General features: G+C 40.5%; 1 protein-coding gene across 1 annotated transcript; it reads left to right on the forward strand.

The window, feature by feature from the left end:
• The first annotated feature begins 5,936 nt into the window (after window positions 1-5,936).
• PKIB (cAMP-dependent protein kinase inhibitor beta) lies at window positions 5,937-9,961 on the forward strand. Its single transcript, XM_062488768.1, has 2 exons — window positions 5,937-6,303; window positions 9,876-9,961. The coding sequence occupies exons 1-2, from the start codon at window positions 6,156-6,158 to the stop codon at window positions 9,959-9,961; spliced, it is 234 nt and encodes a 77-aa protein (XP_062344752.1). The 5' UTR covers window positions 5,937-6,155.
• Window positions 9,962-22,146: the final 12,185 nt, after the last annotated feature.

Raw genomic sequence — 22,146 nt, forward strand, 5'->3', positions numbered from 1 at the left:
CCCCTTCTCCTCTCTCCTTTAATTTCTTTCACTAAAAGAAAATTGTACCATTATTTAGAGCTGCTGTTAATTCTGTAATGTGTTCTCCTGTGCATCAGAGCACTGTGCATACTCAGGGGTGGGACACAATCAAGCTTTCTACTCTGTAGGGTTTGTAGAGGGTGAACTGCACCATTGGTATCCGCACATTCTCCAGAAGTTTAAAGGAAGCAGGAAATGTTATGTTGCTTTTTACCCCCTCTTTTCTTTCCCATGGGTATAATATTTGCTTTATGGAAGTGATCAGAAAATTAAACTGAAAGTTTCAAAGTTCCATTCTGAGGGGAAAAAAAAAAAAAAAAGAGTTCTACAGCTTTGGCCAAGTTTTTCAGATTCTGTGCCCGAAAATTATTAACTTCTGAACAACAGGATCAAGATCTTGGGTATTCATTCAGTGATTCTGAGACCAGGAAATGGAGGAATAGTGCAATCATGATATCCCAGTCTGACCATTTTGGTATTAAGAAGATCATGTATGGAAGCCATTTTTGCACTCTTTTGATAAGGATGTTGCTTCTGGTATAAGAGTGTAGAGCAGGCCATGTATCCAGAGCAGAAGTAACACACAAGATCTTTGTGTAAAATGTCTGTACAGCTGTGTACACTGCAAAGAACCAAAAGGGAAAACTTGTTACATAATACACCAAACTCAAATATCATCCCCAAAATATCATATGTTATATGGGCTGTAATAGACAGACTGAAACAGATGTAGAAGGACATGCTTCTGCACTGTAGATTTACTGAGATGGGATATAATTAGTTTCCCTGCACAGGAAGACAAAAATTCATTAATTTTTCTGAGAATATTTTTCTGAGAAAGGCGAACTCTGTTGGTGCAGGAAATCCAAATCATCTTTCTAAGGTGAAATAATAAAAATTACTCCTGTTTCTAGTTTAGTGATACATTACAAAACCTGAAAGGTAACAAATTTACTTCTTTTTCCTTGGTGGATCACTTCTAACATTCATATAGTCAGCTATTTTGCTTCTGCATACTAAGAAATGTGCGATTTCTTGTCCTAAGCCCCAAACAAAATCGAGATCCCTGTATTTGAATATACATATGGTAAAGATGTATTGGTAAAGAACACTTGCTTAACTTTCTGTGTGCTTCCCAGCAGTAGGTTTGTCAGTGTGTAACAAATGTTCCTGATGTGAAAAAGCATAAGAGAAATTTTTGTCACAAAATCTGTCCAAGTGCCCAGGTTACTGTTAGTCATCATCATTATCTCTAGGCTGTTTTCCTTAAAAGCGTGGATGTTCCTAGGTGCTTTTTTTTTTTCTTTTCTCTGGTCCAGAAACGCCTCAGGATAAAGCATAAGGATTACATGAGCATGCATAATGAGAATGTTCCTATTCTGAGACCTTTGGTAAGAGGAGACAAAGACATGAGGATGCAGCTGCAGCAGAAGTGGATGTGAAACCGTGGCAACTGCATAGCAAGAAGACATGGTTTTCATCTCAGTTGCACAGTGGGAAGCACTTCATTCAATAAATTTTCTGTTCTCCTTACTTAGAAAGTTTTGAACCTCCAGGCTTTTGGGGTAGAAGTGCATGGAGAACACTCATTACAAGTAAATAAAGACAAACTAAATACCACTTGAAGGACTAATGTTTTTTTTTTTAATGTATTAAGATGCTGAAATGCATCTTACAGTAAGAGACCCTCAAGACAGAATCAGTCAGTCTGGCTCTGAAAGTACTGCTTGGCTATTGAATTTTTCATCTGTTTTGTGAGAGGATTTCATGCTTTCCAGTTTGTTTCTACTGACGGGCATTCAGAATGAACAGTGTTTGGGAAATGTAGCTTTCTCTGATAGCACAGGCGAGACTATTCACAAGCTTTTGACAAAAGTGCCCGAATAGCCAGGAGTAATGTGTTTGGTCTTCCAGGCTCCTGCATGGAGTGGAGTTTCCACAGCGCCAATGTTGGGAACCTTTTGATATTTACTGAGGAATACTTTGTCCTTCCAAGCAGAACAAATCTGGTGTTCTGTCTGTGTTAGACAGTAGAAAGATCAGAAGCAAAAATAGCTTTCACAAATACTTAAGGTGGTGATTTATCTATTTTCCAACAGATAAGAGTGAAGAGGAGACAACAATGACATTAAATGTGGACTGTGGCACCTGCTACAACTGAGCACCTTGAAGCACTATTTCCCTTGATTCTCAGCACAAATTGTTTCAGGAGAATTATTTGTTCTTTTCCTGTCATTTATTTTAAAAAATTTTCACCAGATTCTGTGACTCATTTCCCCCCAAAGGGATGGCTATGCTGCCAGCAAAAGAAGGCTCAAAGATTAACAAACTAGCTGTCTTTTAGATAAAATGCTGCTGATAGTTTACCTGCCACTGTTTGGCTGAGGACACTTACCTGAATATCTAATAGATCATTAATTGAGTTTTGCTTTTGGCTGTAGTCAGTTTTCACAAGCAGTGTGTTTCTTTCCCCCATGCACACCTGAGTGGTCTGTTTTGCATTCTGGGTGATCCTGCAGGCATTTCAGAGGCATATATGAGAGGATTAATCTAATACTCACAAAATCTGTTTTGCACTGTCTTCACCCAGTAATGAGCTGCCAAGTTAGTTCTGGTGATGGAGTGCTGGCTGGGATACCAGTCATAGCCTTCAGTCTCTTATCTGGTAGGTGAGCCCTTCTGGGATGTGCACCTGACTTCCTGCTATTGACCCTTTTCAGACAGCCTCCATCCCTGCCCAACTCTTCTTTTCCACCCAGGCATCTTATACTTTTGGGTGAACTGGGCTTTTGCTATGGAAGAAAGGCAGCTGGGGAAGTGCAGAACTTTGTGATTTGGAAATCTGGTACTGTTCTTTTAGAACTGTGCTCCATTACTCTGGTGAGCAGTGACACAGGAGAAAAATAACAGTAATTTGGAAACTCAGAGAAGCAACTGCACAGAGACATTGGCAACATGTGAGTATCTTTATCTTGGATAAGGCTAGAGCAACATGAGTTCAGTAAAGCTGAAGGGGATGTTGGCAGCAGGAGGAGGAGGAGTGGGTTTGAGAAAAATAGATGCTGTGCACATTGTAATTATTGTTTACTCTGTGAGTAGGCATGAATAATACTGTACTTAACAGATGCAAGGAGATGCCAGGAAGGTAGATATTCTTTTCCAATGAGAGTGTTAAGAAATATAAAAGTAGAAGCAGATGAAGAGCAGAGAAAATCTGTATCCTTACTTGGATGCAGGCCTTAGAAAATACTGATAAGAGAGACTCAGAATGAAATTGAAGAAATCCCTTAGAATATTAACGAACAAAATGGCATTTCTCTCATGTACAGAAGTAAGCTACTTTGAATAATGTCTGTCATAGGTTTGGAGTTGAGCTTAAGTTTTGGGTTATATGGACATATAAATGGACTTACATTTTGTAATATCAATTCTACACCTCTTGGGGTAGTCCTTCATCTTTCAAATATACTTAGAGAACATGCTATGCTTGTGCAGTGTAGATAGAAAAGACAAAGGTGGAAACCCTTTATGGTAAATGTTATGTGTATAAGGGATGGTGTATTTTTAGATAGCCAAATTTTAATTATGGCCACCAGACAGATAGATAATGTTCAGTTGATTTTCTGTCTGACAGATGTTCTAGATTTGTCTAGATTTGCATACTTTTTCAATCAAGTGCATAAATCAAATTCACTTGCATGAAGGTGTCCTTCATCACCTTCCTGGGTTGTCTAGTGTTACGCAGTGACGGGAGATCATATCAGAGGAGAAGGAAATGTGCTGGAGAGGAAAGAGACGGCTTTGAAACAAATGCAAAAGTGCAAACTGTACTGCAAACTGTACTGCAGAAGAGAGTAGCTTCATTTGGCATGAGTTGTAGACCAGATGTTCTCAATTTAAAAAGTAACCATTTAGGGACCAAACAATCCATGCAAGAGAGAAAATGAGGGGGTGGAGAAGTCCACAAGGCAGGCTTGAGGAAGTGTGTTTTGATGTTAATTCATTCTGTAGATCTTATGTAAAGAGCGGTCTACTCACAACAGTAGTTTTGACTCCACAGTATTAATAACTGAAGAGAAATGGGCAGGAAATGCAAGCATTCTGGTATTTTGGCATTGAGAGTAATAGTAACAATTTTACTAAGCAAAAGAAGACCCCAAGCATTTTCTGTTCTGAGGTGTAATTTACAATCTCTTTACTTGCTGTGGTGAGCATATGAGGAAAAACATTTAGGGCATCTAGAGTTTAATGAACATGAACACCCCCAAAAAGCCATGAGACTGTGTATATAGACATGGATTCGCTCTCCTTATTTTCATATTTCCTGCCGGATGCTGATGTACCCTCTGATAGTATAATGCTAAATCTGACAATGTCAATGCATGTTTGACCATTGGGCTGGATCATCTTACAGGTCTCTTCCAAGCTTGATGATTCCATTATTTTTATGTGTTTTCTGAAAAATGTCATTAATGAATGCTCATGTATATATAGTTTCTACATTTTGCCACTGTTGGAAAAGTTTCATTTGGATTTGAGCTGTTTTCCTGCAGAATGGGGACCTTCTGCTAAATCTCCAGGTGAGACCTTTCACTTGATGCCCTTGGTTAAAACAAACAGTTTATTTGCACGTTCAGGTCACCTTTCAGACTTGTGGGTCCTACTTTTGCCTTTGTTTCTTGCCAAGAAGGATTCATTTCTTCTATTACAAGGTACTTAGAGATCCAAAGAAGATTAAGAGTATTTTTTCTTGGTTTTGGATTGACACAGCTGAAAGGCACTTTGATGGAGAGAAGAAAAAGTTTGTGGTAGAAATGGCAGGTCAACATCATTAATCAAAGTTCTGCCTCTTCCCTTCAGCACATGGGAGCAAGTCATGTTTGATATGTATTCGTATATTTTTTTCGATCCATGATATGAAGGCAGTAGTATTCCCTAAGCTTATCAGAATTTTAAAAGCGGGACTGTAATGCTCTGCTTCTTATATGAACAACACTGACATGACCGACACTTTCCATATCCAGATCTTAGTTACAGCCAGTTGTCAAACAAAAGCTTGACAGCCTTCTGTCAGATTAGTCTCCAGTACCATCTGTGTCCCTTCCCACACAAAGCACTGACCTTATTTACACAGGGACGTTCCGCTCCTACACTGCAAACAGAACTTCATTCATATCAAGCAAGTAATAATTGTTTTCAATTGAGCGATGGACACCTAATTATTATAAATTGCTCTGTTAATTATCACATTATTGTGTAAATGATTGTTTTGTAGCCTTTTGTGAATGCTAAAGGCAGTTTTCACACTCTGTGTGCCACTTGCAGCGAAGTTTGCTTCTGCTCTAGGTGTTCACACTTCAACTGTTGACTCGGGGTGTGACCATGCAAACATCTCAGTGCCTGATCGAAAGCCTCCATAATTTTCTAATTCAGTTCAGAGGGCTTTGAGACAGGGATCACAGGACCAGAATATGGTTGGTTCCCTTATTTCCAGGATTCAGTTATCTATTAGATAAAAGTCACATGTCCAAGTGAAGGTTAAACCAGGCTAACAAGCAGCAGAGGAAAACAAGCGGTTTGAAGGATAAAGAAATTCTACAAAGAGTTTCAGTTTGTGTTTTGAGAGGTCATTTTACATAGTTTGCTCCTTTCTGAAATGAGATTGTTCTAACAAGATTTTAAATAAGAATCTGAACAAGATTCATAATAAGGAAAACATGCTTAACTTCGCGCAGACTGTATGACAACAGAGTTTTAGTTCTCTTCCAAGTGACTGTATGGCAAAACCGCTTAAGGAAGAGGGAATAGGTCTTAAAAGGACGTAAGGACGGCTGGCAGAAAGGGCTGCTGCTAACCCTGTTCACAGGTTTCTTGTCGGTGCAGAGTTGTTCATTGTGCTAGTCTGATGTGCAAATGGCACGGTAAGGACGTGAACAGTCTTCTGTCTTCAGGTGCAGAAATAAAGCTTAAGCACTCAGTATTGAAATGTATGGCTTTTAATAACAAAAGAACCATTGGGCAAAGCCTCTGGCTATTGTACTATTGAGCAGGTGATTAGCAACCATCAGGCTACAGCTCTTTTCTTCTTCTGTTTGTTCCATATGCAGATGTTGCTATGAGGAAAGGAGTCAGCAATGACTGATGTGGAGCCTGTGGTCACAGATTTTGCAGCATCAGGACGGGCAGGCCGCCGAAACGCCTTACCAGATATCCTGGGCTCTCCTGCTGGTGCTGGGACTTCAGACCTGCCACACAAACTGGCTGAGCTCTCTGTTTCAGAAGGTAATGGCTGTGCATTCAGTAAAGGACATTTTTATGCAGTTGTTTGCTTTTTTTTTTTTTTTAAGACTGCCACCACCATGCAGTTTTGATACCAATATTAATATTCCTTTCATCATTTAGAATTAAATTCAGCCTCCCAAATCAGCTATTTCTTGTGCCCCCTGATGAGACAAGTTAATATTAACCCATATCCATATCCGTCCACAGATCCAGTGTTAGCAGCTTAGGGAAACAGTTCAGTGCTGGGAACTGAATTCCAGTTCCCTTGAGGGCGAGAAAATGCAGTTGTATTTCCGAGCAACTTGGAAAACACATCATTCCAGCTATAAATTCCAGTGTACCACTACACTGAAATAAGTTTGCATAAGACAGCAGAGTTGTGCTGTTAATACAATGACAGCTATATGAACTCAGGCATATACATTAAGAGTAGTCTTTATAGTGTTTTAATCCTGCTTAGTAGGCTTTCAACTTTGCTATCTGATAGCAGTGCCCTATTTTGCCATGTTCTTTAATTTGATAAGGTGCTCTGTTGATATAGCACAGGTGTAAGCAACACCTTTTTTTAATCCAAATCAGAATTTTTTTCAGTAAGCTTTTTCTTCTCATGCCCATCACTGTTGTTGTAGTACCACCACAACAGATGGTCCCAGACGCAGGAGCAGAGATGGTATGAGTGCAGCAAGGGGGAAGGCAAGCCTGTGCTGAGGTGTGAATGGTCCATGAATCTGAACTGAAGTAAATCATTAAAGGGATTCCTAGTCTCCAGGGTTGCATATCCTCCTTTTTCATTGCCCAAAGAAATTACAGGATGTTAGGACTACAGCCTCCTAAAGCACAGTAAAGGCTGGGGGAAAAGATTTCTTTGATTCCAATTTGTTATTTTGGTGATTTTATTTATAGTCAGGTGTTTGGGGTTCTGTAATCTAACCCCCACACAGGCCCATCAAAGGACTGCTGAGCAGGTACAAAGAACATTTCCTGCAGAACTGAGAAGGGCCGAATGACCATATCCTGACTTGAACCAGGAGAAGTGAAGAAAATAAGAATCTGAACAGGTTCTGGAAGAAGGCACTATTTTGTCTTGAGGATACGTTTTTCCCTATGAATATGAAAATTATGTCCCTACAAAACAAATGGGAAATAGTGAAAGTGTTTTTATAAGAAAAGATACAGTATGGCATAGAGTAAGTATCTAGCCCTCCAGATGACACAATAGTCCCCCTCTCCTGGTCTCCATCCAATTCATTCAGAACAAGAAGAAACGAACCGCCTATGTCAGTTTTAGCAAAATGTACTGATGCTTTCTTAGAAATACAGGATTTGAAGAACAATTCAGAACATGGAACTGTCCTTGGCTTTTGTCATTGACATATAGCTGTGCCAGAGCATGTTGGAAGGGAGCAGATTCTGTTATCAGCGGTTTACAGTAGTGATAATAGGAAGTGAATACAGGATGCAATTAGGTCCACTCTGACAGTTTGGATGCTTTCTGGGGATGGGAATTCCACAAGTATCAGATGGGAATTTTAGCCTCGTTGTGTTGTAAGTTAAAGTTTTGATGAAACAGCAAGCAAAGAGAGGAAAATCCATCAAAATGGAAAGACAGTTTTGAAGTTCAAATACAGTGACAGGGAAACAGTTTGTTTGTGAAACATTTGGGGCTCTAACAGGCAGCTCTTCTGCCTATTTCTGACTTTAACAATAAGTTGTTAAAAAAGGAAAGTAATTTGCAGCTCAGAACAAAGAAATTAGATAAATGAGAGAAGTGGAGAAGATGGGACATGTGGCTATATAAAGTATACCCTATTTTGTTGCTACTCTGAAATTCAGATTAAGTGAAGATTGTGGGAAATGATGAGGAGGACTCTCTCCATCTTGTTTCAAATTTAGCTAATGCTCATTGGATCATATATTTCCTCTTTCTAAAATGCTGTCAGCTACTGTCATAGTGAAAAGTCAGAAACAGGATGTACTAATACCTTGTGGTTTAGAAGAGAAAAAAGACTTTGCTCTATATTTTTTATGAGTACATAAAGACTGTACATGTATGGTACGAATGTCCATGTACTTTGCAAGCCACATGAAGTTGATGTTCTCATGAGATGAGCAGGAGACATTCTGGCACCAGCTATTTATCTTGCTGCCTAACTCTGAAATGCAGACCATCTGTATCATGTCTGATCATCCTCTGGTGGTGTGTAATTTTGGAGTGCTGAGATTTTCCACAGGTGGTCTGACTGTTACTGGTGATCCAAAGGTTGAAGAGGAGGCTGCAAGAAGTTTGAGGGCAAGAAGCTGTACTGGTATTCCACAATTGGTAACCTGTGTTAGGGCACCATTCTGTCGATAACACTCAGCAGCTAAACTAGCACCTGTTGCACACCTAAGTGCCATCAAGTATGAGATTAGTTTTCCTCTAACAAACTCTTTTCCTCTACCCTGAAAGACTCCACTGATACTAGATGTCAAACCTGCACAGAAACAGCCAATAGAGGAGATTGCTCTGTCTCCCTTTCTACAGCAGTGCTGTGCTACATAAGTCTGGAGAGTGTCAAATAACTTGGTTCTTTATCACTATAGAACTCCAAAGCCTCTGAAACTCTGAGCAGACTTAAAACATCAAGCAACTTCTGCCAAGGGCTTTAGCTGATGAGTTGTGTGCAGCATTACATATTTGCTGTGATATGTAGAGACCAAGATATATAACTGTACTGGGTGTTGTTGATCTTTGATAGCAAGCTAGAAAATGTACCCCTTAGATTATAACTGTGGAGGAGATGACAGAATATGAAGTGGAGGACAGTACATCCAGGTGTGCTAAGCAGACCTCTCCTTGTCCCCAAAAGCTATGGACAGCCATAGATTTGTGTATGCTGTTACCACTGGTACTACCATGAAGGTAATGTGAAAATTATTATTATGGCTTGCAAGGAAATCAAGGCAAGAGGAATTTCTGCTTCTTAGTGAGTAAACTTGATCAAAAGAAGCAGCATGGAACAATACACATAAAGACCAGAGACACTGAGGAGCTTTTATTTATATCAGTCGTCTAAGCATTCAACTCTGATCTGTGGAAAAGTGAACTTCCAACTCAGAGTAACAAAAAATCCCCCATCTTGTGAAGACAGGATAAATTCATGTAGGTATTTCTTGTCAAAGGTGGTCAGACAGATAACTGTCATGTCCATAAACTGTATTGTTATCTACCTGAAACTACACAGTGCTCAAAGGAATGCAATATTCTAATATGATTTTGGAAATGACCCAGAAAAAAGTAACAGTAATACAAAGTTATTTCCAATCTATTTTTTACAGCCAAATGCACATTGATCAGCCTGTGCAAGAACTGGGCAAATCAACACCAACAGGCAGCAGCTTTTAGAAGATGCCTCTCAAAGTTCTTTATCTCTTGAGTTAATCCTCTTTCTAAAGCACCCATGATTGTAAAGAGCCTTGTAGTAAAGAGGCAGTCCAAACAGAGATGATTAGGAAACCCAAATACGTGGTTGCATTAAAAAAGCTGTGAGAATGTGTGTCCTATAAATGTTTAAATGTCTGTGTCTGTTTAGATGCAGGAGCAGAGGGTGGAGAAATGTCATCATCCAAAGCCTTGCTGGAAAATCAAGAAGCAGAAGGAAAACCCAGTGCTTCCTAACACCTAAGGACTTCTGGGTTAATGAATCCCATCAACAGACTTCCCAGTTTCCATGTGTCACCCCATCTGAAGTGTGATATCAATGTTAGCAGCACAGACATGACTTTGCAACACACTTGTACCTAGATATTATGTGGGTGGCATACAGTTCTTCCTACTGTCATCCTTCAGAAACAATGTTCTACATATCCAAACAGGAAGAGAACTAAACAATGTATCTCTTGTTTTGGTTGTAGTATTCATCTTAACTAATCTTCTTTGACAATTTCAATTAATATACCTACCAGGAACTAACCATTATTTCAAAACAAAAATCCTGTATCTTAATTTCCCAAACCACTTCCTTCTCTCTGACACAGAAGTGTGTTCACTCCCCGCAATGTGATATTAAGTATACATTAGATTACAGACATTATCTGTAATTTATCTCCTGAGATTTTTGTTGTCATTGGACATATGTAGATGGGTGTGAGAAAAAAAATTACATAAAATAAAATTTTCTCCTACTCCTGTCGCCAGAAGGTTTTATAAACTACTTAAACATCACTGTTTGTTTTCAGACGCTCCTTACTTCTATTTGATTATGGCAGATCATCTCAGTTCTCCCACTCTTTTCAGTCTCACCACTTCAGCCATTAGTTTTTATGCCGAATATTGTAGCTGTTCATGTGTATCTAAAGTAAAGTAGGTATGTTTGTATATGACGAAAATTGTTTAATCTCGCTGTGGAAATTAAATATCTATCATCTTTTCTGTCTTCGGTTGATTTCTTAATGTTTCTCCAGTAGGACAATATTTAAAGCCCAATATATATTTCTTTTATTTCATCTGGGTTTTGCTTTGTTGTTTGCTGACAGTGAAGATGTTTCAACCATTTTGATTTTTACAAAGATTTTAGGCAAAGTTTTTCTCTACTGAAAGGAGTTGTTTTGTTTTGGAGATCATGCTCCTGAAAGTACTTGGCATTAATTCTCTTATTGTAGGAGACTTAATATTCAGGTACAACCATGAGCCTTCACAATTCTTTGGGCAGCAGCCACTTGTGTACATCAAGAAAATGGAGGAAGCATCTCTGATGATACATCCCACATGGTATTCCATCTATGAAATACTTGTGTAATCTTAATGTGGCAGAGAGCTTGTAAGAGCTCAAGAGAGCTTGTAAGGCACAGCTTTCACTCCTACTGTGCATTTACTCATATCCTGATTTTTGGGGACCATTCAGTAAAGGATAAAAGTTTAATTTAACTGAACTGACAATCAGTTCCCTCCTCTTAAACTTGTTTTCATTTAACAAGTGCAACATCCCAAATTTTCAGATTGGGAAGGTAAAATAACTTACTCCACAGGACCAAAACAGGTGGCTTAAGAAAGTCTGAGAGACTGAACTAGCTGACACTGGAGGACCAGAGCTGAAAACCACAGTGGAGGGGCACTAGGAGCTAATTGTATTTGTGGTACATGCAAATGGGTGTACAACTGCTGGGTTGTCGTCCCATTCTCCTATACCATCCTCCTTTATATCATCACAGTACAGAAAATTGGTAAATTAGAAGAAGCTGTGGTGATCCCATCAAAATCAAGTAAATGTGTATTACTGAAATGGTAGTCCTTATTATGCTTTGCTCTTCTGGGTCATGGCCTATATGGAATTCTGCGCTTCTTTCACAGTTCCATTGCAGCACTGGTTATATTTGGTTTCTTCTCTGATACAATATAGACACTGATGTTTGGGTTACAGGAATAGATAGTTTAGGTACTTTGTTAGTCTAAGCTGGTTTGAAATTATTTGCTATTAAAATACCATTTATGAACCAGCTGAATTTAGCAAATTATTCATGTGCTAAATTCTATATAAAAGAAACCAATCTATGACTATATACATAAATGACATTAAGTGCTCACAAATGTATAGTATACAACTAGTCAAGAGTGCTCAACACCCTGGAGAACTTATTGTAAGCACTGAGGTGTTTACTTTGTACTTGAGCTGTATGAACCTGTTGTTGAAAATATGTTGTGTAGAAAGAAGAATTTTAACAGCAAATTTGAAAAAAATGCAGTAGCAAAAATTAAGATTTTAAATGCAATTTAATTAAAAGCAGGATGAACATTTTTAAAATATCTGTAATACATTATGTGTGCATTATCTAATTGCAAGTTAACCAACTTACAAACACAGAGATGCTTCTTTGCCCTGTGCATATACAGTTTGTGTCTAAACAAGTAATAGTCTAGACTGCATGAGAGACCTCCTTTTTAGATAGTTGTAGCCTTAGGAATATTTAGTTATGCCTGGAATTTACCAGATTTCTCCAGTTGTGAGCCAAATGCATTTTTCTGACCAGTATAAACTGACTCACAGACTGACTGATGTGGGAGACATTATACCATATAAACTTGGGTCTTTGGAGCGGAGTTTATTAGTTCCGTGATTCTTGACTCAGGTAGAAGGGAACTCACCCCTTTAGGCCTGTCTGGGAGGCTTTATGCCATTCTGTCCAGTGCTCTGGGGCTTGGGCAGTTACTGTGTTCCCCACAGCTGAAGCTGGGGAAGCTTTGGTTCATTTTCTTATTAGTGCGCAGAAGACAGATGATAGTCCTACTAAACTTTGGCTGAGTCTGTAAAGAGCAAATGAAGTGCTTCGGAATATGTTTGTCACTGAGCCAGTTTATTCAGTTTCAATCATTATCCAGGCTGCACCACCCTCCCTTAGTTCAACTAACGGGTAATTGATAACAGTGCATTCTCTTGTTTCACATGGCCACAATGATATGGCCCTGAATCAGCAGGGTATTTTAAAACATGCCTAACATTAAATGCAGACAGGTTTCACAGGAGACAGTAGAACTACTTAGGTGCCTAAAATTAGGTACATACTTAATTACCTTGACAAATGACAGCAGCAAATTTCTAGTAAGGCTAATCTGGTATTATAATGTATTAATCTCAATTCCATTCCAGCAAGTTTGTACAGGTAATAGCATCGGTTTTCATCATATTACAGCACTATCCTGTAAAATGGATAGTAAAGCAAAGAATTCCATGTTAGTACCAAGCAAAAAAGGTAACTTTGTTATCTCCATATTTTAGAATATAATGAAGCAATTATCCATTCCTATCCACTCAGCATGCTAAGAAAAAAAAAAAGGCAGGAAGTACCTTTGTAATTTTATTGTGCATATACAAAACAACTTAGGTATTTTGAACATACAGAAAATTTGTCTTGATGATTTCCATATGTCATTAAGAAATTATAACTGCCCTTGGTTATTTAAAAATTTCAAGAGATGTAGTGGCTGTAAGAGGCTTAAACTGCATTTTACCACTAACTACCACTTTACCTAATACCATTAGTAGGCTAAATATTCTCTATGTATCACGCACATAAAGACAAATACTTCAAGATTTAGTAGATTAATATTAGCTCATATTGCTCTCTTTCATCTGCTAATGCTCTGTGTATGATAAAGCCCATGAAACAGAATTGACAAAGACTCGTTCAGCAAATCTCTGTGGAGTTCTCCATGTGTGTTCAGTGACCATAAACCCCAGACGGGTCCCCCCGGGTCCAGGCAGCACAGACCAGTGGGGCTGAACCTACTGGGGTCGCAGGGTACTTGCTCTGAAGCTGAAATAGCAGAGGCTTAACCTGTCCTGCCCTCTAGTGGGATTCTGAGCCTGCCAGGTAGGCTGTACAAGGCAGTGGAGGGAGACAAGTTTAAGGAGACCTCAAACCCAGTTGCAGGCTGGGCTGGTGAGAGGCAGAATGTCTCTAGCTGATCCAACATGTTCCCTTCTGGAGTTTTGCTAGGGGCCGAGAACCTTGGTGCATCTGTATACCGAAATCCGTGTGATTGCAAGAAGGAGACGTTTCAACCCATAAACTCTTTGTAAAACAGGTGTCAGAGTCTGGCTTGCAGCCCACCTTGCTTTAGGTACCCACTCTGTGATTTGGGCTTGGGTGGAAATCCCAACACAGATGATTGTTTTGACCTTTTTTAGGGATAACTGTGTTTCATCTTCTCAACCTGAAGCTGTTCGACTTTGGCTAGTAATAAGCAATGATTACTGAGAGCTCTTCCTTTACTGTCTTGGTTTATTTCCCTCCATCCCGATGATGAAAGCAACAGGAAGCCTGAAGGCCATCACTTCATCTTTGCATGTGCCACATCCCAATGCCAGATCTCTGGATTTAGTGCAAGACATATATTTAATGGATGCTGTTGTGAGGTTCTTTTGTTGTTTGTGTGGTGTTTGTTTGTTTGTTTGTTTGTTTGTTTGTTTGTTTCAGGGGTGGGGATTGCCTGTGTGCTGTGGGCTTTTCTGAGTTCAACATATTTGTAATAATTGCTTGCAATGTAAAGGCCCTGATGTGAGGATTTGGACAATCCCTACCAGTGCTTTATTCCCTGCTGTGCAAGGATTGATGCTGTAAATCCAGTGCTTGTCACACAATGTATGGAAAAGCCAATCTGTGAGAGACTGGCTTGACCCTGCTGTGTAGGGCTTACTGTGTTTTTATTTCCAGACTCCTCTGGCACGTTTGTCAGTGATACAACAGCAGTGTAAACATAAAAAGAAGGAGCTTGTGAACTGCTGCTAATGCCCAGCAGTATTCCAAAAACAGTTACCCAGTAACGCACCCAGTTTCCTGAAGGCGCAGGAGCATTCCCGAGGGATGCAGGAGCATTCCCGCCCGGCGAGCACGAGATGGCGCCCGAGCCCGCGCCAGCCACACAGCCGGGCCCTCACCTTCCTCACAGCCTCGCCTCTGTCCGTGCCCCGGCTCCCGGCTCCCCGGGCACGCCGGACTTCGGGTCTCCTTCGGCATGATCGCCGCCGTGAGGAAGAGCGGGGCCTGCGGCCGCGGGCGGCTCGGAGCACGGCGCTCCCTCCCCACGGGCGCCGGGCGCTGCCGGCAGAGGGCGCCCCTGGCCCGGAGCGGCCTCGGCTCCGGCGGCTCGGCCCCGCACGGGCCCTGCGCCCCGCGGCTCCCGCGGCCTCCCGGGCAGGGGCAGGCGGGCTCGGCAATCCAGTCCTATCCCGTTCCCTCCTTCCCTCTTGATTTGTCGTCTTACTCCGCTCAAAGCTTACATCCATCTACTCCCTTGCTGTCTTCAGTGCTCACCCCTTGCTTCGCTCACGCCTCAAGCACAGCATCCATTGTTAGCGCTTTCAACACTTAATACAAGAAACAAGTCTTTTAATTACCTCCGTATTTGCTAAAATAAGATGGTAGGAGGATAACTCATTGCTGTTCTTCTCAGCAAGTACTGGGTAAATTTTACTTTATCTGACAGGCTCATGAGAGACCCTTGAGCCAGGCCCAGAACAGCCTTTGTCTCCTAACACAGAGAGAGGGAAAGCTTCTGTGGAAAACAAATAATGTGTCATTATGCAAGTAGAAGTGCTGTTGCAATCCAAAAGAAGTGCTGAAATAAGTTTCTTCCAGGCATCTTCTTTCAGACAGCCTTTGAACTTTGCTGCCTTCCTTTTTTTTTTTTTTTTTTTTTTTTTTTTTTTTTTTAATGTTGGCTGTTGTGACTCGAAACTTCTAGTTAAATTTTTGAAGGGCGAAATGAAACGCTAGAATGTAAGAAGGAGTATATTTAAGGGAGGGAAGACAAATGGAATGAGGTGGAGTTAAAGGCAGGATAGTTGCACCATGCTACCTCTCCACAGCCCTTCTTTTATCAGAACATCGGAGCCAGTCATGGTGTGAGGAACTCGGCCTGGTCCTGCACCCTCCACTGGCTCTGGACTCTGGATGTTTCGAGCTCTGGGTACAAGGCTGATCAGTCACTCAAGAAAGTTTCAAAGGTCTGCAGGAAGATGCTATTAGAAGCCTTGTTTAACTATTACAAGATTAGTTAATGATTTTGACTATAGAGGGTCTGGTTTATGTTTACTGTTGCCACACTAAGGAGGAAACCTTTCATAACATGTACACATGATGTATGGAATTAAAAGAATAGTTGCAGTATCCATACCTCCCCACTGACACTTAGTGCAGTACAGTTCACAAAGTGAGTCCCATGATTATCCAGGCAGGCACTATGTCTGCTTTCCTTTCTGTGTATATCTGCATTTTTTTCCCCATAACAGACTCTGGATATGGCAAATTATGAACCCACACTTAGCAAGTGGGATGCATTTTTAAGTTTCATGGTATAGACTTGTCTATTGTGAGCATCTCATGTGATTTCTTGCACAACCCAGGCTATAGAACTTCTCAGAATTACTTCCTGATCATGTCCAATAGCTGTGGTTGTTAGCATAGTTTACAATTTGTAGGATTGAAGTCTTGTAAGTCATTTTGAAAGTTGGCCAAAGGCTTAAATCTCCTCTCCTCAGCTAATATGCACTACATTTTTTAATATGAATTTCTGTGGATTTAACTTTCAGTGGCTGGAGTTTTGCGTACCAGACTGAAGACACCACTACTTCTCTGGGATTGTCTCCCAACATCCAGTGTGACCAAAATTTTCCCCAAGATTGTCTTGGTAGTAGTCCTTATTTAAAGCTAGTTATGAGCTATCATAACCCTGCAATGCTTCAAGTTGCTCTAAAATTTTGTGTTCCAGGAAGTTCATGTATTTAAACTCATGAAAACTCATAAATGAGTCAGTGCTTGGTCACAAACCAGTATGTAAAGCAAGGATATGGTTGCACTCTTGAATGAATCAAGTTAGGTATGTAATTCCAGCTAGGTCACCCAGCATGAGGTTTCATTTCAAATGCCTGATCTGTGTCAGGCATTTGTTCATCCGTGACAGGCCCATAAATTGATAACCTAATTAAATTATTTATCAAGGCTGTGGAATTAATATATTTCTCTGGGTGCACTAAAACTGCTCTTCAGAACTTCTGAGGAAACAGCTTGCTCTGGATGAGAGATTCTGGTTTAGAGGACACAAACCCAGAGGAGTGTGGCTCCAGCTGCATCTGGGAGCCTCCAAAAGGCTGTGACTGTGTCCTGTCAGTCCTTAGCTCTGTGGAACAGAGGACAACCTTAGGAATATCCAAATGCAGGTAGTTAATGAGCTGAGTTTTAACTTTGCATCTGTTTTACAGATTCAGTAAGTTGTTTTATTAAATTCTTGAGTTCTTGAAATTCAGTCAAATACACCTGATTTTACTTCTTGCCTAAATCTCAGCTGGTACTCAGAGTGATTTCAGTATATTGTAGTAAATGGAATGCTTCAGAATGGACAAACTAAATGAAGGTACATGGAGCCATTCCAAAAATTTCTTAAATTCAGCCCTGAAGATTGCATAGTTGTTTATTGTTTTGCTGAAATGATTTACCTTGGGATTGATTAGCTTGAGATTTGTTATACTGAATTCCAAACAGTCATATCTATTTATGCATTTGACAGCCCTCATAGCGTATTCTAGGGCTACAGAAAGAGGTGATATTTATGATGTATGACAAATTAAACTTGTACCTTTAACACTGTAAAATTTATGTTGATGATGATAAAAGTCATTGCCTCCTTTGCTATAATACAGGGTCCTTGGACCTTAATACAGAGGGTCTTTCTGCTCCAATAATATTCTCACTAGTCTGCCCTGAACACCAAATCTACATATCTCTCAGAATCAGCTGCAACAGGTCAAATGCAAGACATCTAATCTCCTTAAACCCATGTACTACTTTTCCATTCTTCCTAATAAGAATTATTTTAATTTAGTATGTTCATAGTATTCACATGCCTTCTAAATTTATCTGAGTCATTATTTTCCCTGAAATAGTCAGGTTGTTTATTTATACAACTTTGTTTCTTTCTTCATTACATATGCCCATGCTGAAATTGTAAGGCTGGAAAGCTGATTTCTTATATTGATTTTTTACAGTAACTGGACAGTTAATGTAAGTGACACCCAGTATCAGGCATTTCTGTTGCAGTTTCAAGACTTTTATATAGTTCTTCTATTCTTAAATGTAGAAGAAAGCAAAGACAAATATTAAAATAACAAAGGTCTAGTGGCACAAAATTAAAGTAACTGCATCTTCAAGACATTGAACTGGGAGCCAGGGAGGTGTCTGGCTTTAATGCAGGTGAATTCTTTGACGAGCGTCTGACTTGAGTAATCTAAATGTAAGTGACACAGTAATATTAAACCAGAGATAACAACCTCCCAAATGCCTTTGAGAAGCAGAGAACACCCTGGAGATATTTCATAGCATTTGCTTACTTTAAATCATTGTCAACCAGCTGTCCTCCCAGCTTAAACCAATCCAAATATATGTCTAATAGTTCATAATGAGGTATTAGTGGGTATTTACTTTCCAGGACTCTCCTAATCTCATGTCACACCAATTTGTAACGTAAGAGAGAGTCTACAAGAATGAAATGCATGATCACAGACAACTTCGTTTTCACCAATTAGTAACCAACACCAGAATTAGACTTTAACATGACTTGTGTCTAATGTTAGCCTGTCCTGGCATTATTTTGCTTGAGCTTTACAGTGGCAGGAGACCTGCTGAACATGTTCCTAAGTTTTGCCTAAGATGTGTTATGCTGTTAGAAAGGATATGGTATAAACATGTCTTTCCTGCTCCTGCCTGCATTACCTTGCACCTTGCCTATCATCTGGTCCAGAGCTCCATCAAAGCCCTTAGCATGGCATTTATACAGCACAAAACTGGATTCATACAGATGCTTTGTGCCCGGGGCCATTCTGTGACCACTTGCTTGTGGAGCTGCATAATTGGGTGTCTTTTCTATGAGGCATGTATCTCTTGTTGAACCTGGGATTTCTAATGAGCTATCCATTGATAGAGTAAATAAACCTAGGTATTTTCTGTGACTCACCAACAGCACTGAGATGGTTTATTTTTATTTGGGGGATCAGCAAATCTCTTAGACAGCTAGAGGACATATGAGAAAATTTTAGTTAAGAATTCTACTGCCCTGTTTGACATAAGGTTTTTCTTCAGCACCAAAAATGAAATCACGCTCAGTCCTGAAATAATATCATCCTGTCTGACACAATAGGTACTAACATTTCTTTATTACACTGAGATCAAAGCTGCACAAAAATTCACAGCAGGACTTCAAATAAGCTTAAAATTTGCTGAGAATGCCCTAGCATGCTGTCCATGAGTAGAGGAAACTTTTTTCATCTGCACATTATTTTCAGTTTCCTTAATTCAAAAGTAGCCCTCCTATATGTTTCAATAAGCACTTAAAGAAATGCCTAAGTGAGCTAGTACCACGAATCCCGTTGTCTTTCAATGGAATTCAATTCCTAAAAGGCCTCTGAATGCCTACATTTGCTTTTGATTAGGGGAGTTAGGCCCTGATGTCGCTGCTGCCCTTTGTTGCACATACAGGTACAAGATGCTCTGCAGTTCCTGGACTTTCATTGCCAAAAATATTTGAATAATGCAATCATCACTACATTATCTGAAGGTCTTATAACATAGTATCCCCTTAACATAGTATTCCTGGCTATTGTACTACAAAGATGATGAAAAGACAGAGATTTAACTGAATTGGTGTAGCAAGAGGTGGTGCTCCCTTCCTCCCCATAACCCCCACATTCTTTTTTTTTAGTTTTTCCTGAATAAGTTTGTTGTTTTTTTTCTTTTTTTTTTTCCAAGTACAGAATGAGGCTGACAGCCTCATTCTCTGAATGTTTGAGGGCATGTGAAGCAGGGATATAACAGGGGGGAAGGTAGCCAAAAGCAGGTTGTCTGTCCTGTATTTGAAGGCTGAAGGTTAGAGCAGTCTCACCAAATGGCCTTTGGAAGTAAGGATTACTCATTACACAGTGATATCTTGCAGAATTTTCATCTTTTAAGTAGACCTTGTACAGGGAATGCAAATGTGCCTACTTATACTGCTCAGGTGGTATAAAGGGTTTAGTGTAAAAGAGAAGGAACCCATGGCTGTTCAGAATCTCCAGAGATACTATTTGTCACAGGAATACACAGTCTGCTAATACCTTCCAAGTGCTGACAGCACAAAAGAAATTCCAAGCTGCTCTCTTGTGCAGCAACCTAAAATGCACACCAGGTCAGTGTATTTTACATTGTGATTTCTGTTTCAGCCATAGCAAAGCATTAATGGTGATCAAGATGACTTGTACTGGTTTTTGATGTTAGCATAACTCTTGAATAAGGGTCCACAATCAAATGCAGGGCATAAGATGCTATGGAAAACATTTTGAACTGTGGCTTGTCACCCCACAAAGTAGTCAATAATGTAACATTTCCTACTGTTAATTTACCCTTTTCCCAAATCATTGTTAATGCAGACCAGGGGAATTCTCACCATCATAAAATACGATGTGAGGACTCTGGCAACCTATCCACTTCAGAAGGAATGTGAACGTTTTAGCAGACCCTGCTTTTATATTTGAAGCATGGTTCAAAGTGTTAAAGAATTTTTCTTAAGAAATTCTTATGTGCTTCCTTCCTCTTAAGGACAGGTCATCAGACTAAGTACGTGTCTTATTTAAATATATTGAGAAATCCTGGCAGAACAGAGCTGTCCCATCAGTGTAGGTATGACTGCTTAAATTATGAAGGATTCTGAAGAGGCTGCCTCCCAAAGGACAGGCTGCAGCACTGTCTGGAAGAAGGTGCAAGGCAGAAGTGTCCTTGAGGAGTCCAGCTACCAGGCGTGGCACTGAATCATTTTCAGGAGTTTTATATCACAAAGTCTGTGAGGCTGGTTGTATACAAGCCCCAGTAAGCAAAGACAGCATGAGCTCTCCCAGGCTCTGTGCACACATCTGCACCAGAATAACAAACGGGCTCCAGGGCTACTGCAAACAAAATCTGTGTGAGCAGGTAACTTGTCAGTACTGGGAGAGGAGATATGCCAGTTCATGAGGATATTGCTAAAATAATTTAGAATTTAGTATCACAGAATGATTTGGGTTGGAAGGGATCATCCAGTTCCAAGTCCCCTACCATGGTCAGGGACCATTCCACTAGTCTAGGCTGCTCAATGCCCCATCCAACCTGGCATGCTTAAATCAAAATTGCACCAGAAATATCATTTGCCCTACACCCAAAGAATGTGTCATACTACAAGAGCCTGAAAGAAATTCAAATTATGGTCAAAAAGTTATTTAAAATATTAGAAAAGTATTCCTATTTATTTATAATTTTGTATGGCTGGACTAGGTGGGAAGTTGTTGAGATTTTATTCCTAAATCACGTAAATTATCTTTAGTTCAGTCCCTGAGTTTTGTTGCAAGAGCTGAAGTGCTCGATTCACTATTCTGGAAACCATCCAAGCCATAGGTCAGGAATAGCTGACACCGTGGGATGTCCCAGAGACAGGCTGCTTTCTGAAAAGCACTCAAGATGAGACAAGATGACCACCTAATGCCTTCAGCAAATTTCAAAGAACTTGAAGGAAGACATTCCCTCTCTTGCAGAAAAGAAAAAGAAAAAAAGAAAAAGAAAGAGAAAAAAGAAAAAGAAAAAGAAAAAGAAAAAGAAAAAGAAAAAGAAAAAGAAAAAGAAAAAAGAAAAAGAAAAAAGAAAAAGAAAAAAGAAAAAGAAAAAAGAAAAAGAAAAAAGAAAAAGAAAAAGAAAAAGAGTTCTAAGCTCTTTTCTTTTTTCTTCATTCTTAATCACTAAATGATGAGTTGTGGAGCCAAGATGCTGTTTCGAGCCAGGAGCAGCAAATACCAAGTTCACGCAGCATATATGCAGATGGTATTGTGGGTAAAGGGATCTGCACTTGGCCAGCACCAAAACAGCCTTGAAAATCTTCATGGGAAAACTTTTGGAGCTGGTGTTCTGCAGTAGCGTTACGATCCTGTGTTTTTACTAAGCCTCCTTTCACGTCGGGTGCCCGCTCCTCGTTTTGCCCGCGCGCTCCTTTAGCAGCGAGGCGGGCAGGAGGTGCCCCGGGGGCGGCTCAGGCGAGGAGCGGTGCGGCTGGCGGAGGCAGCCCCGCTCCCAACCCCGCTCCCTGCCCCCTCCGCGTCCTGCAGCGTGCCCGGCCGGGCACCCCGCGCCCGCTCCTCGGCGGCGGGAGCGCCCTCCCCCGGCGGTGCGGGCGACTCCGCGGCGGCCGCCGGGGGCGGACCGCGGCCACCCCCCGCCTCCGGTCCCCCGCCGGGCGCCGGCTTTAAATGCGGGGCGGCGCGGAGGCACCGGCGCTCTTGCTAACCCCGGTACCGCGCTCGGAACACGTAGCCGGCTGCC

The sequence above is a fragment of the Cinclus cinclus genome, chromosome 3 (genome assembly GCF_963662255.1).
Source record: "Cinclus cinclus chromosome 3, bCinCin1.1, whole genome shotgun sequence".
Classification (NCBI taxonomy): domain Eukaryota; kingdom Metazoa; phylum Chordata; class Aves; order Passeriformes; family Cinclidae; genus Cinclus; species Cinclus cinclus.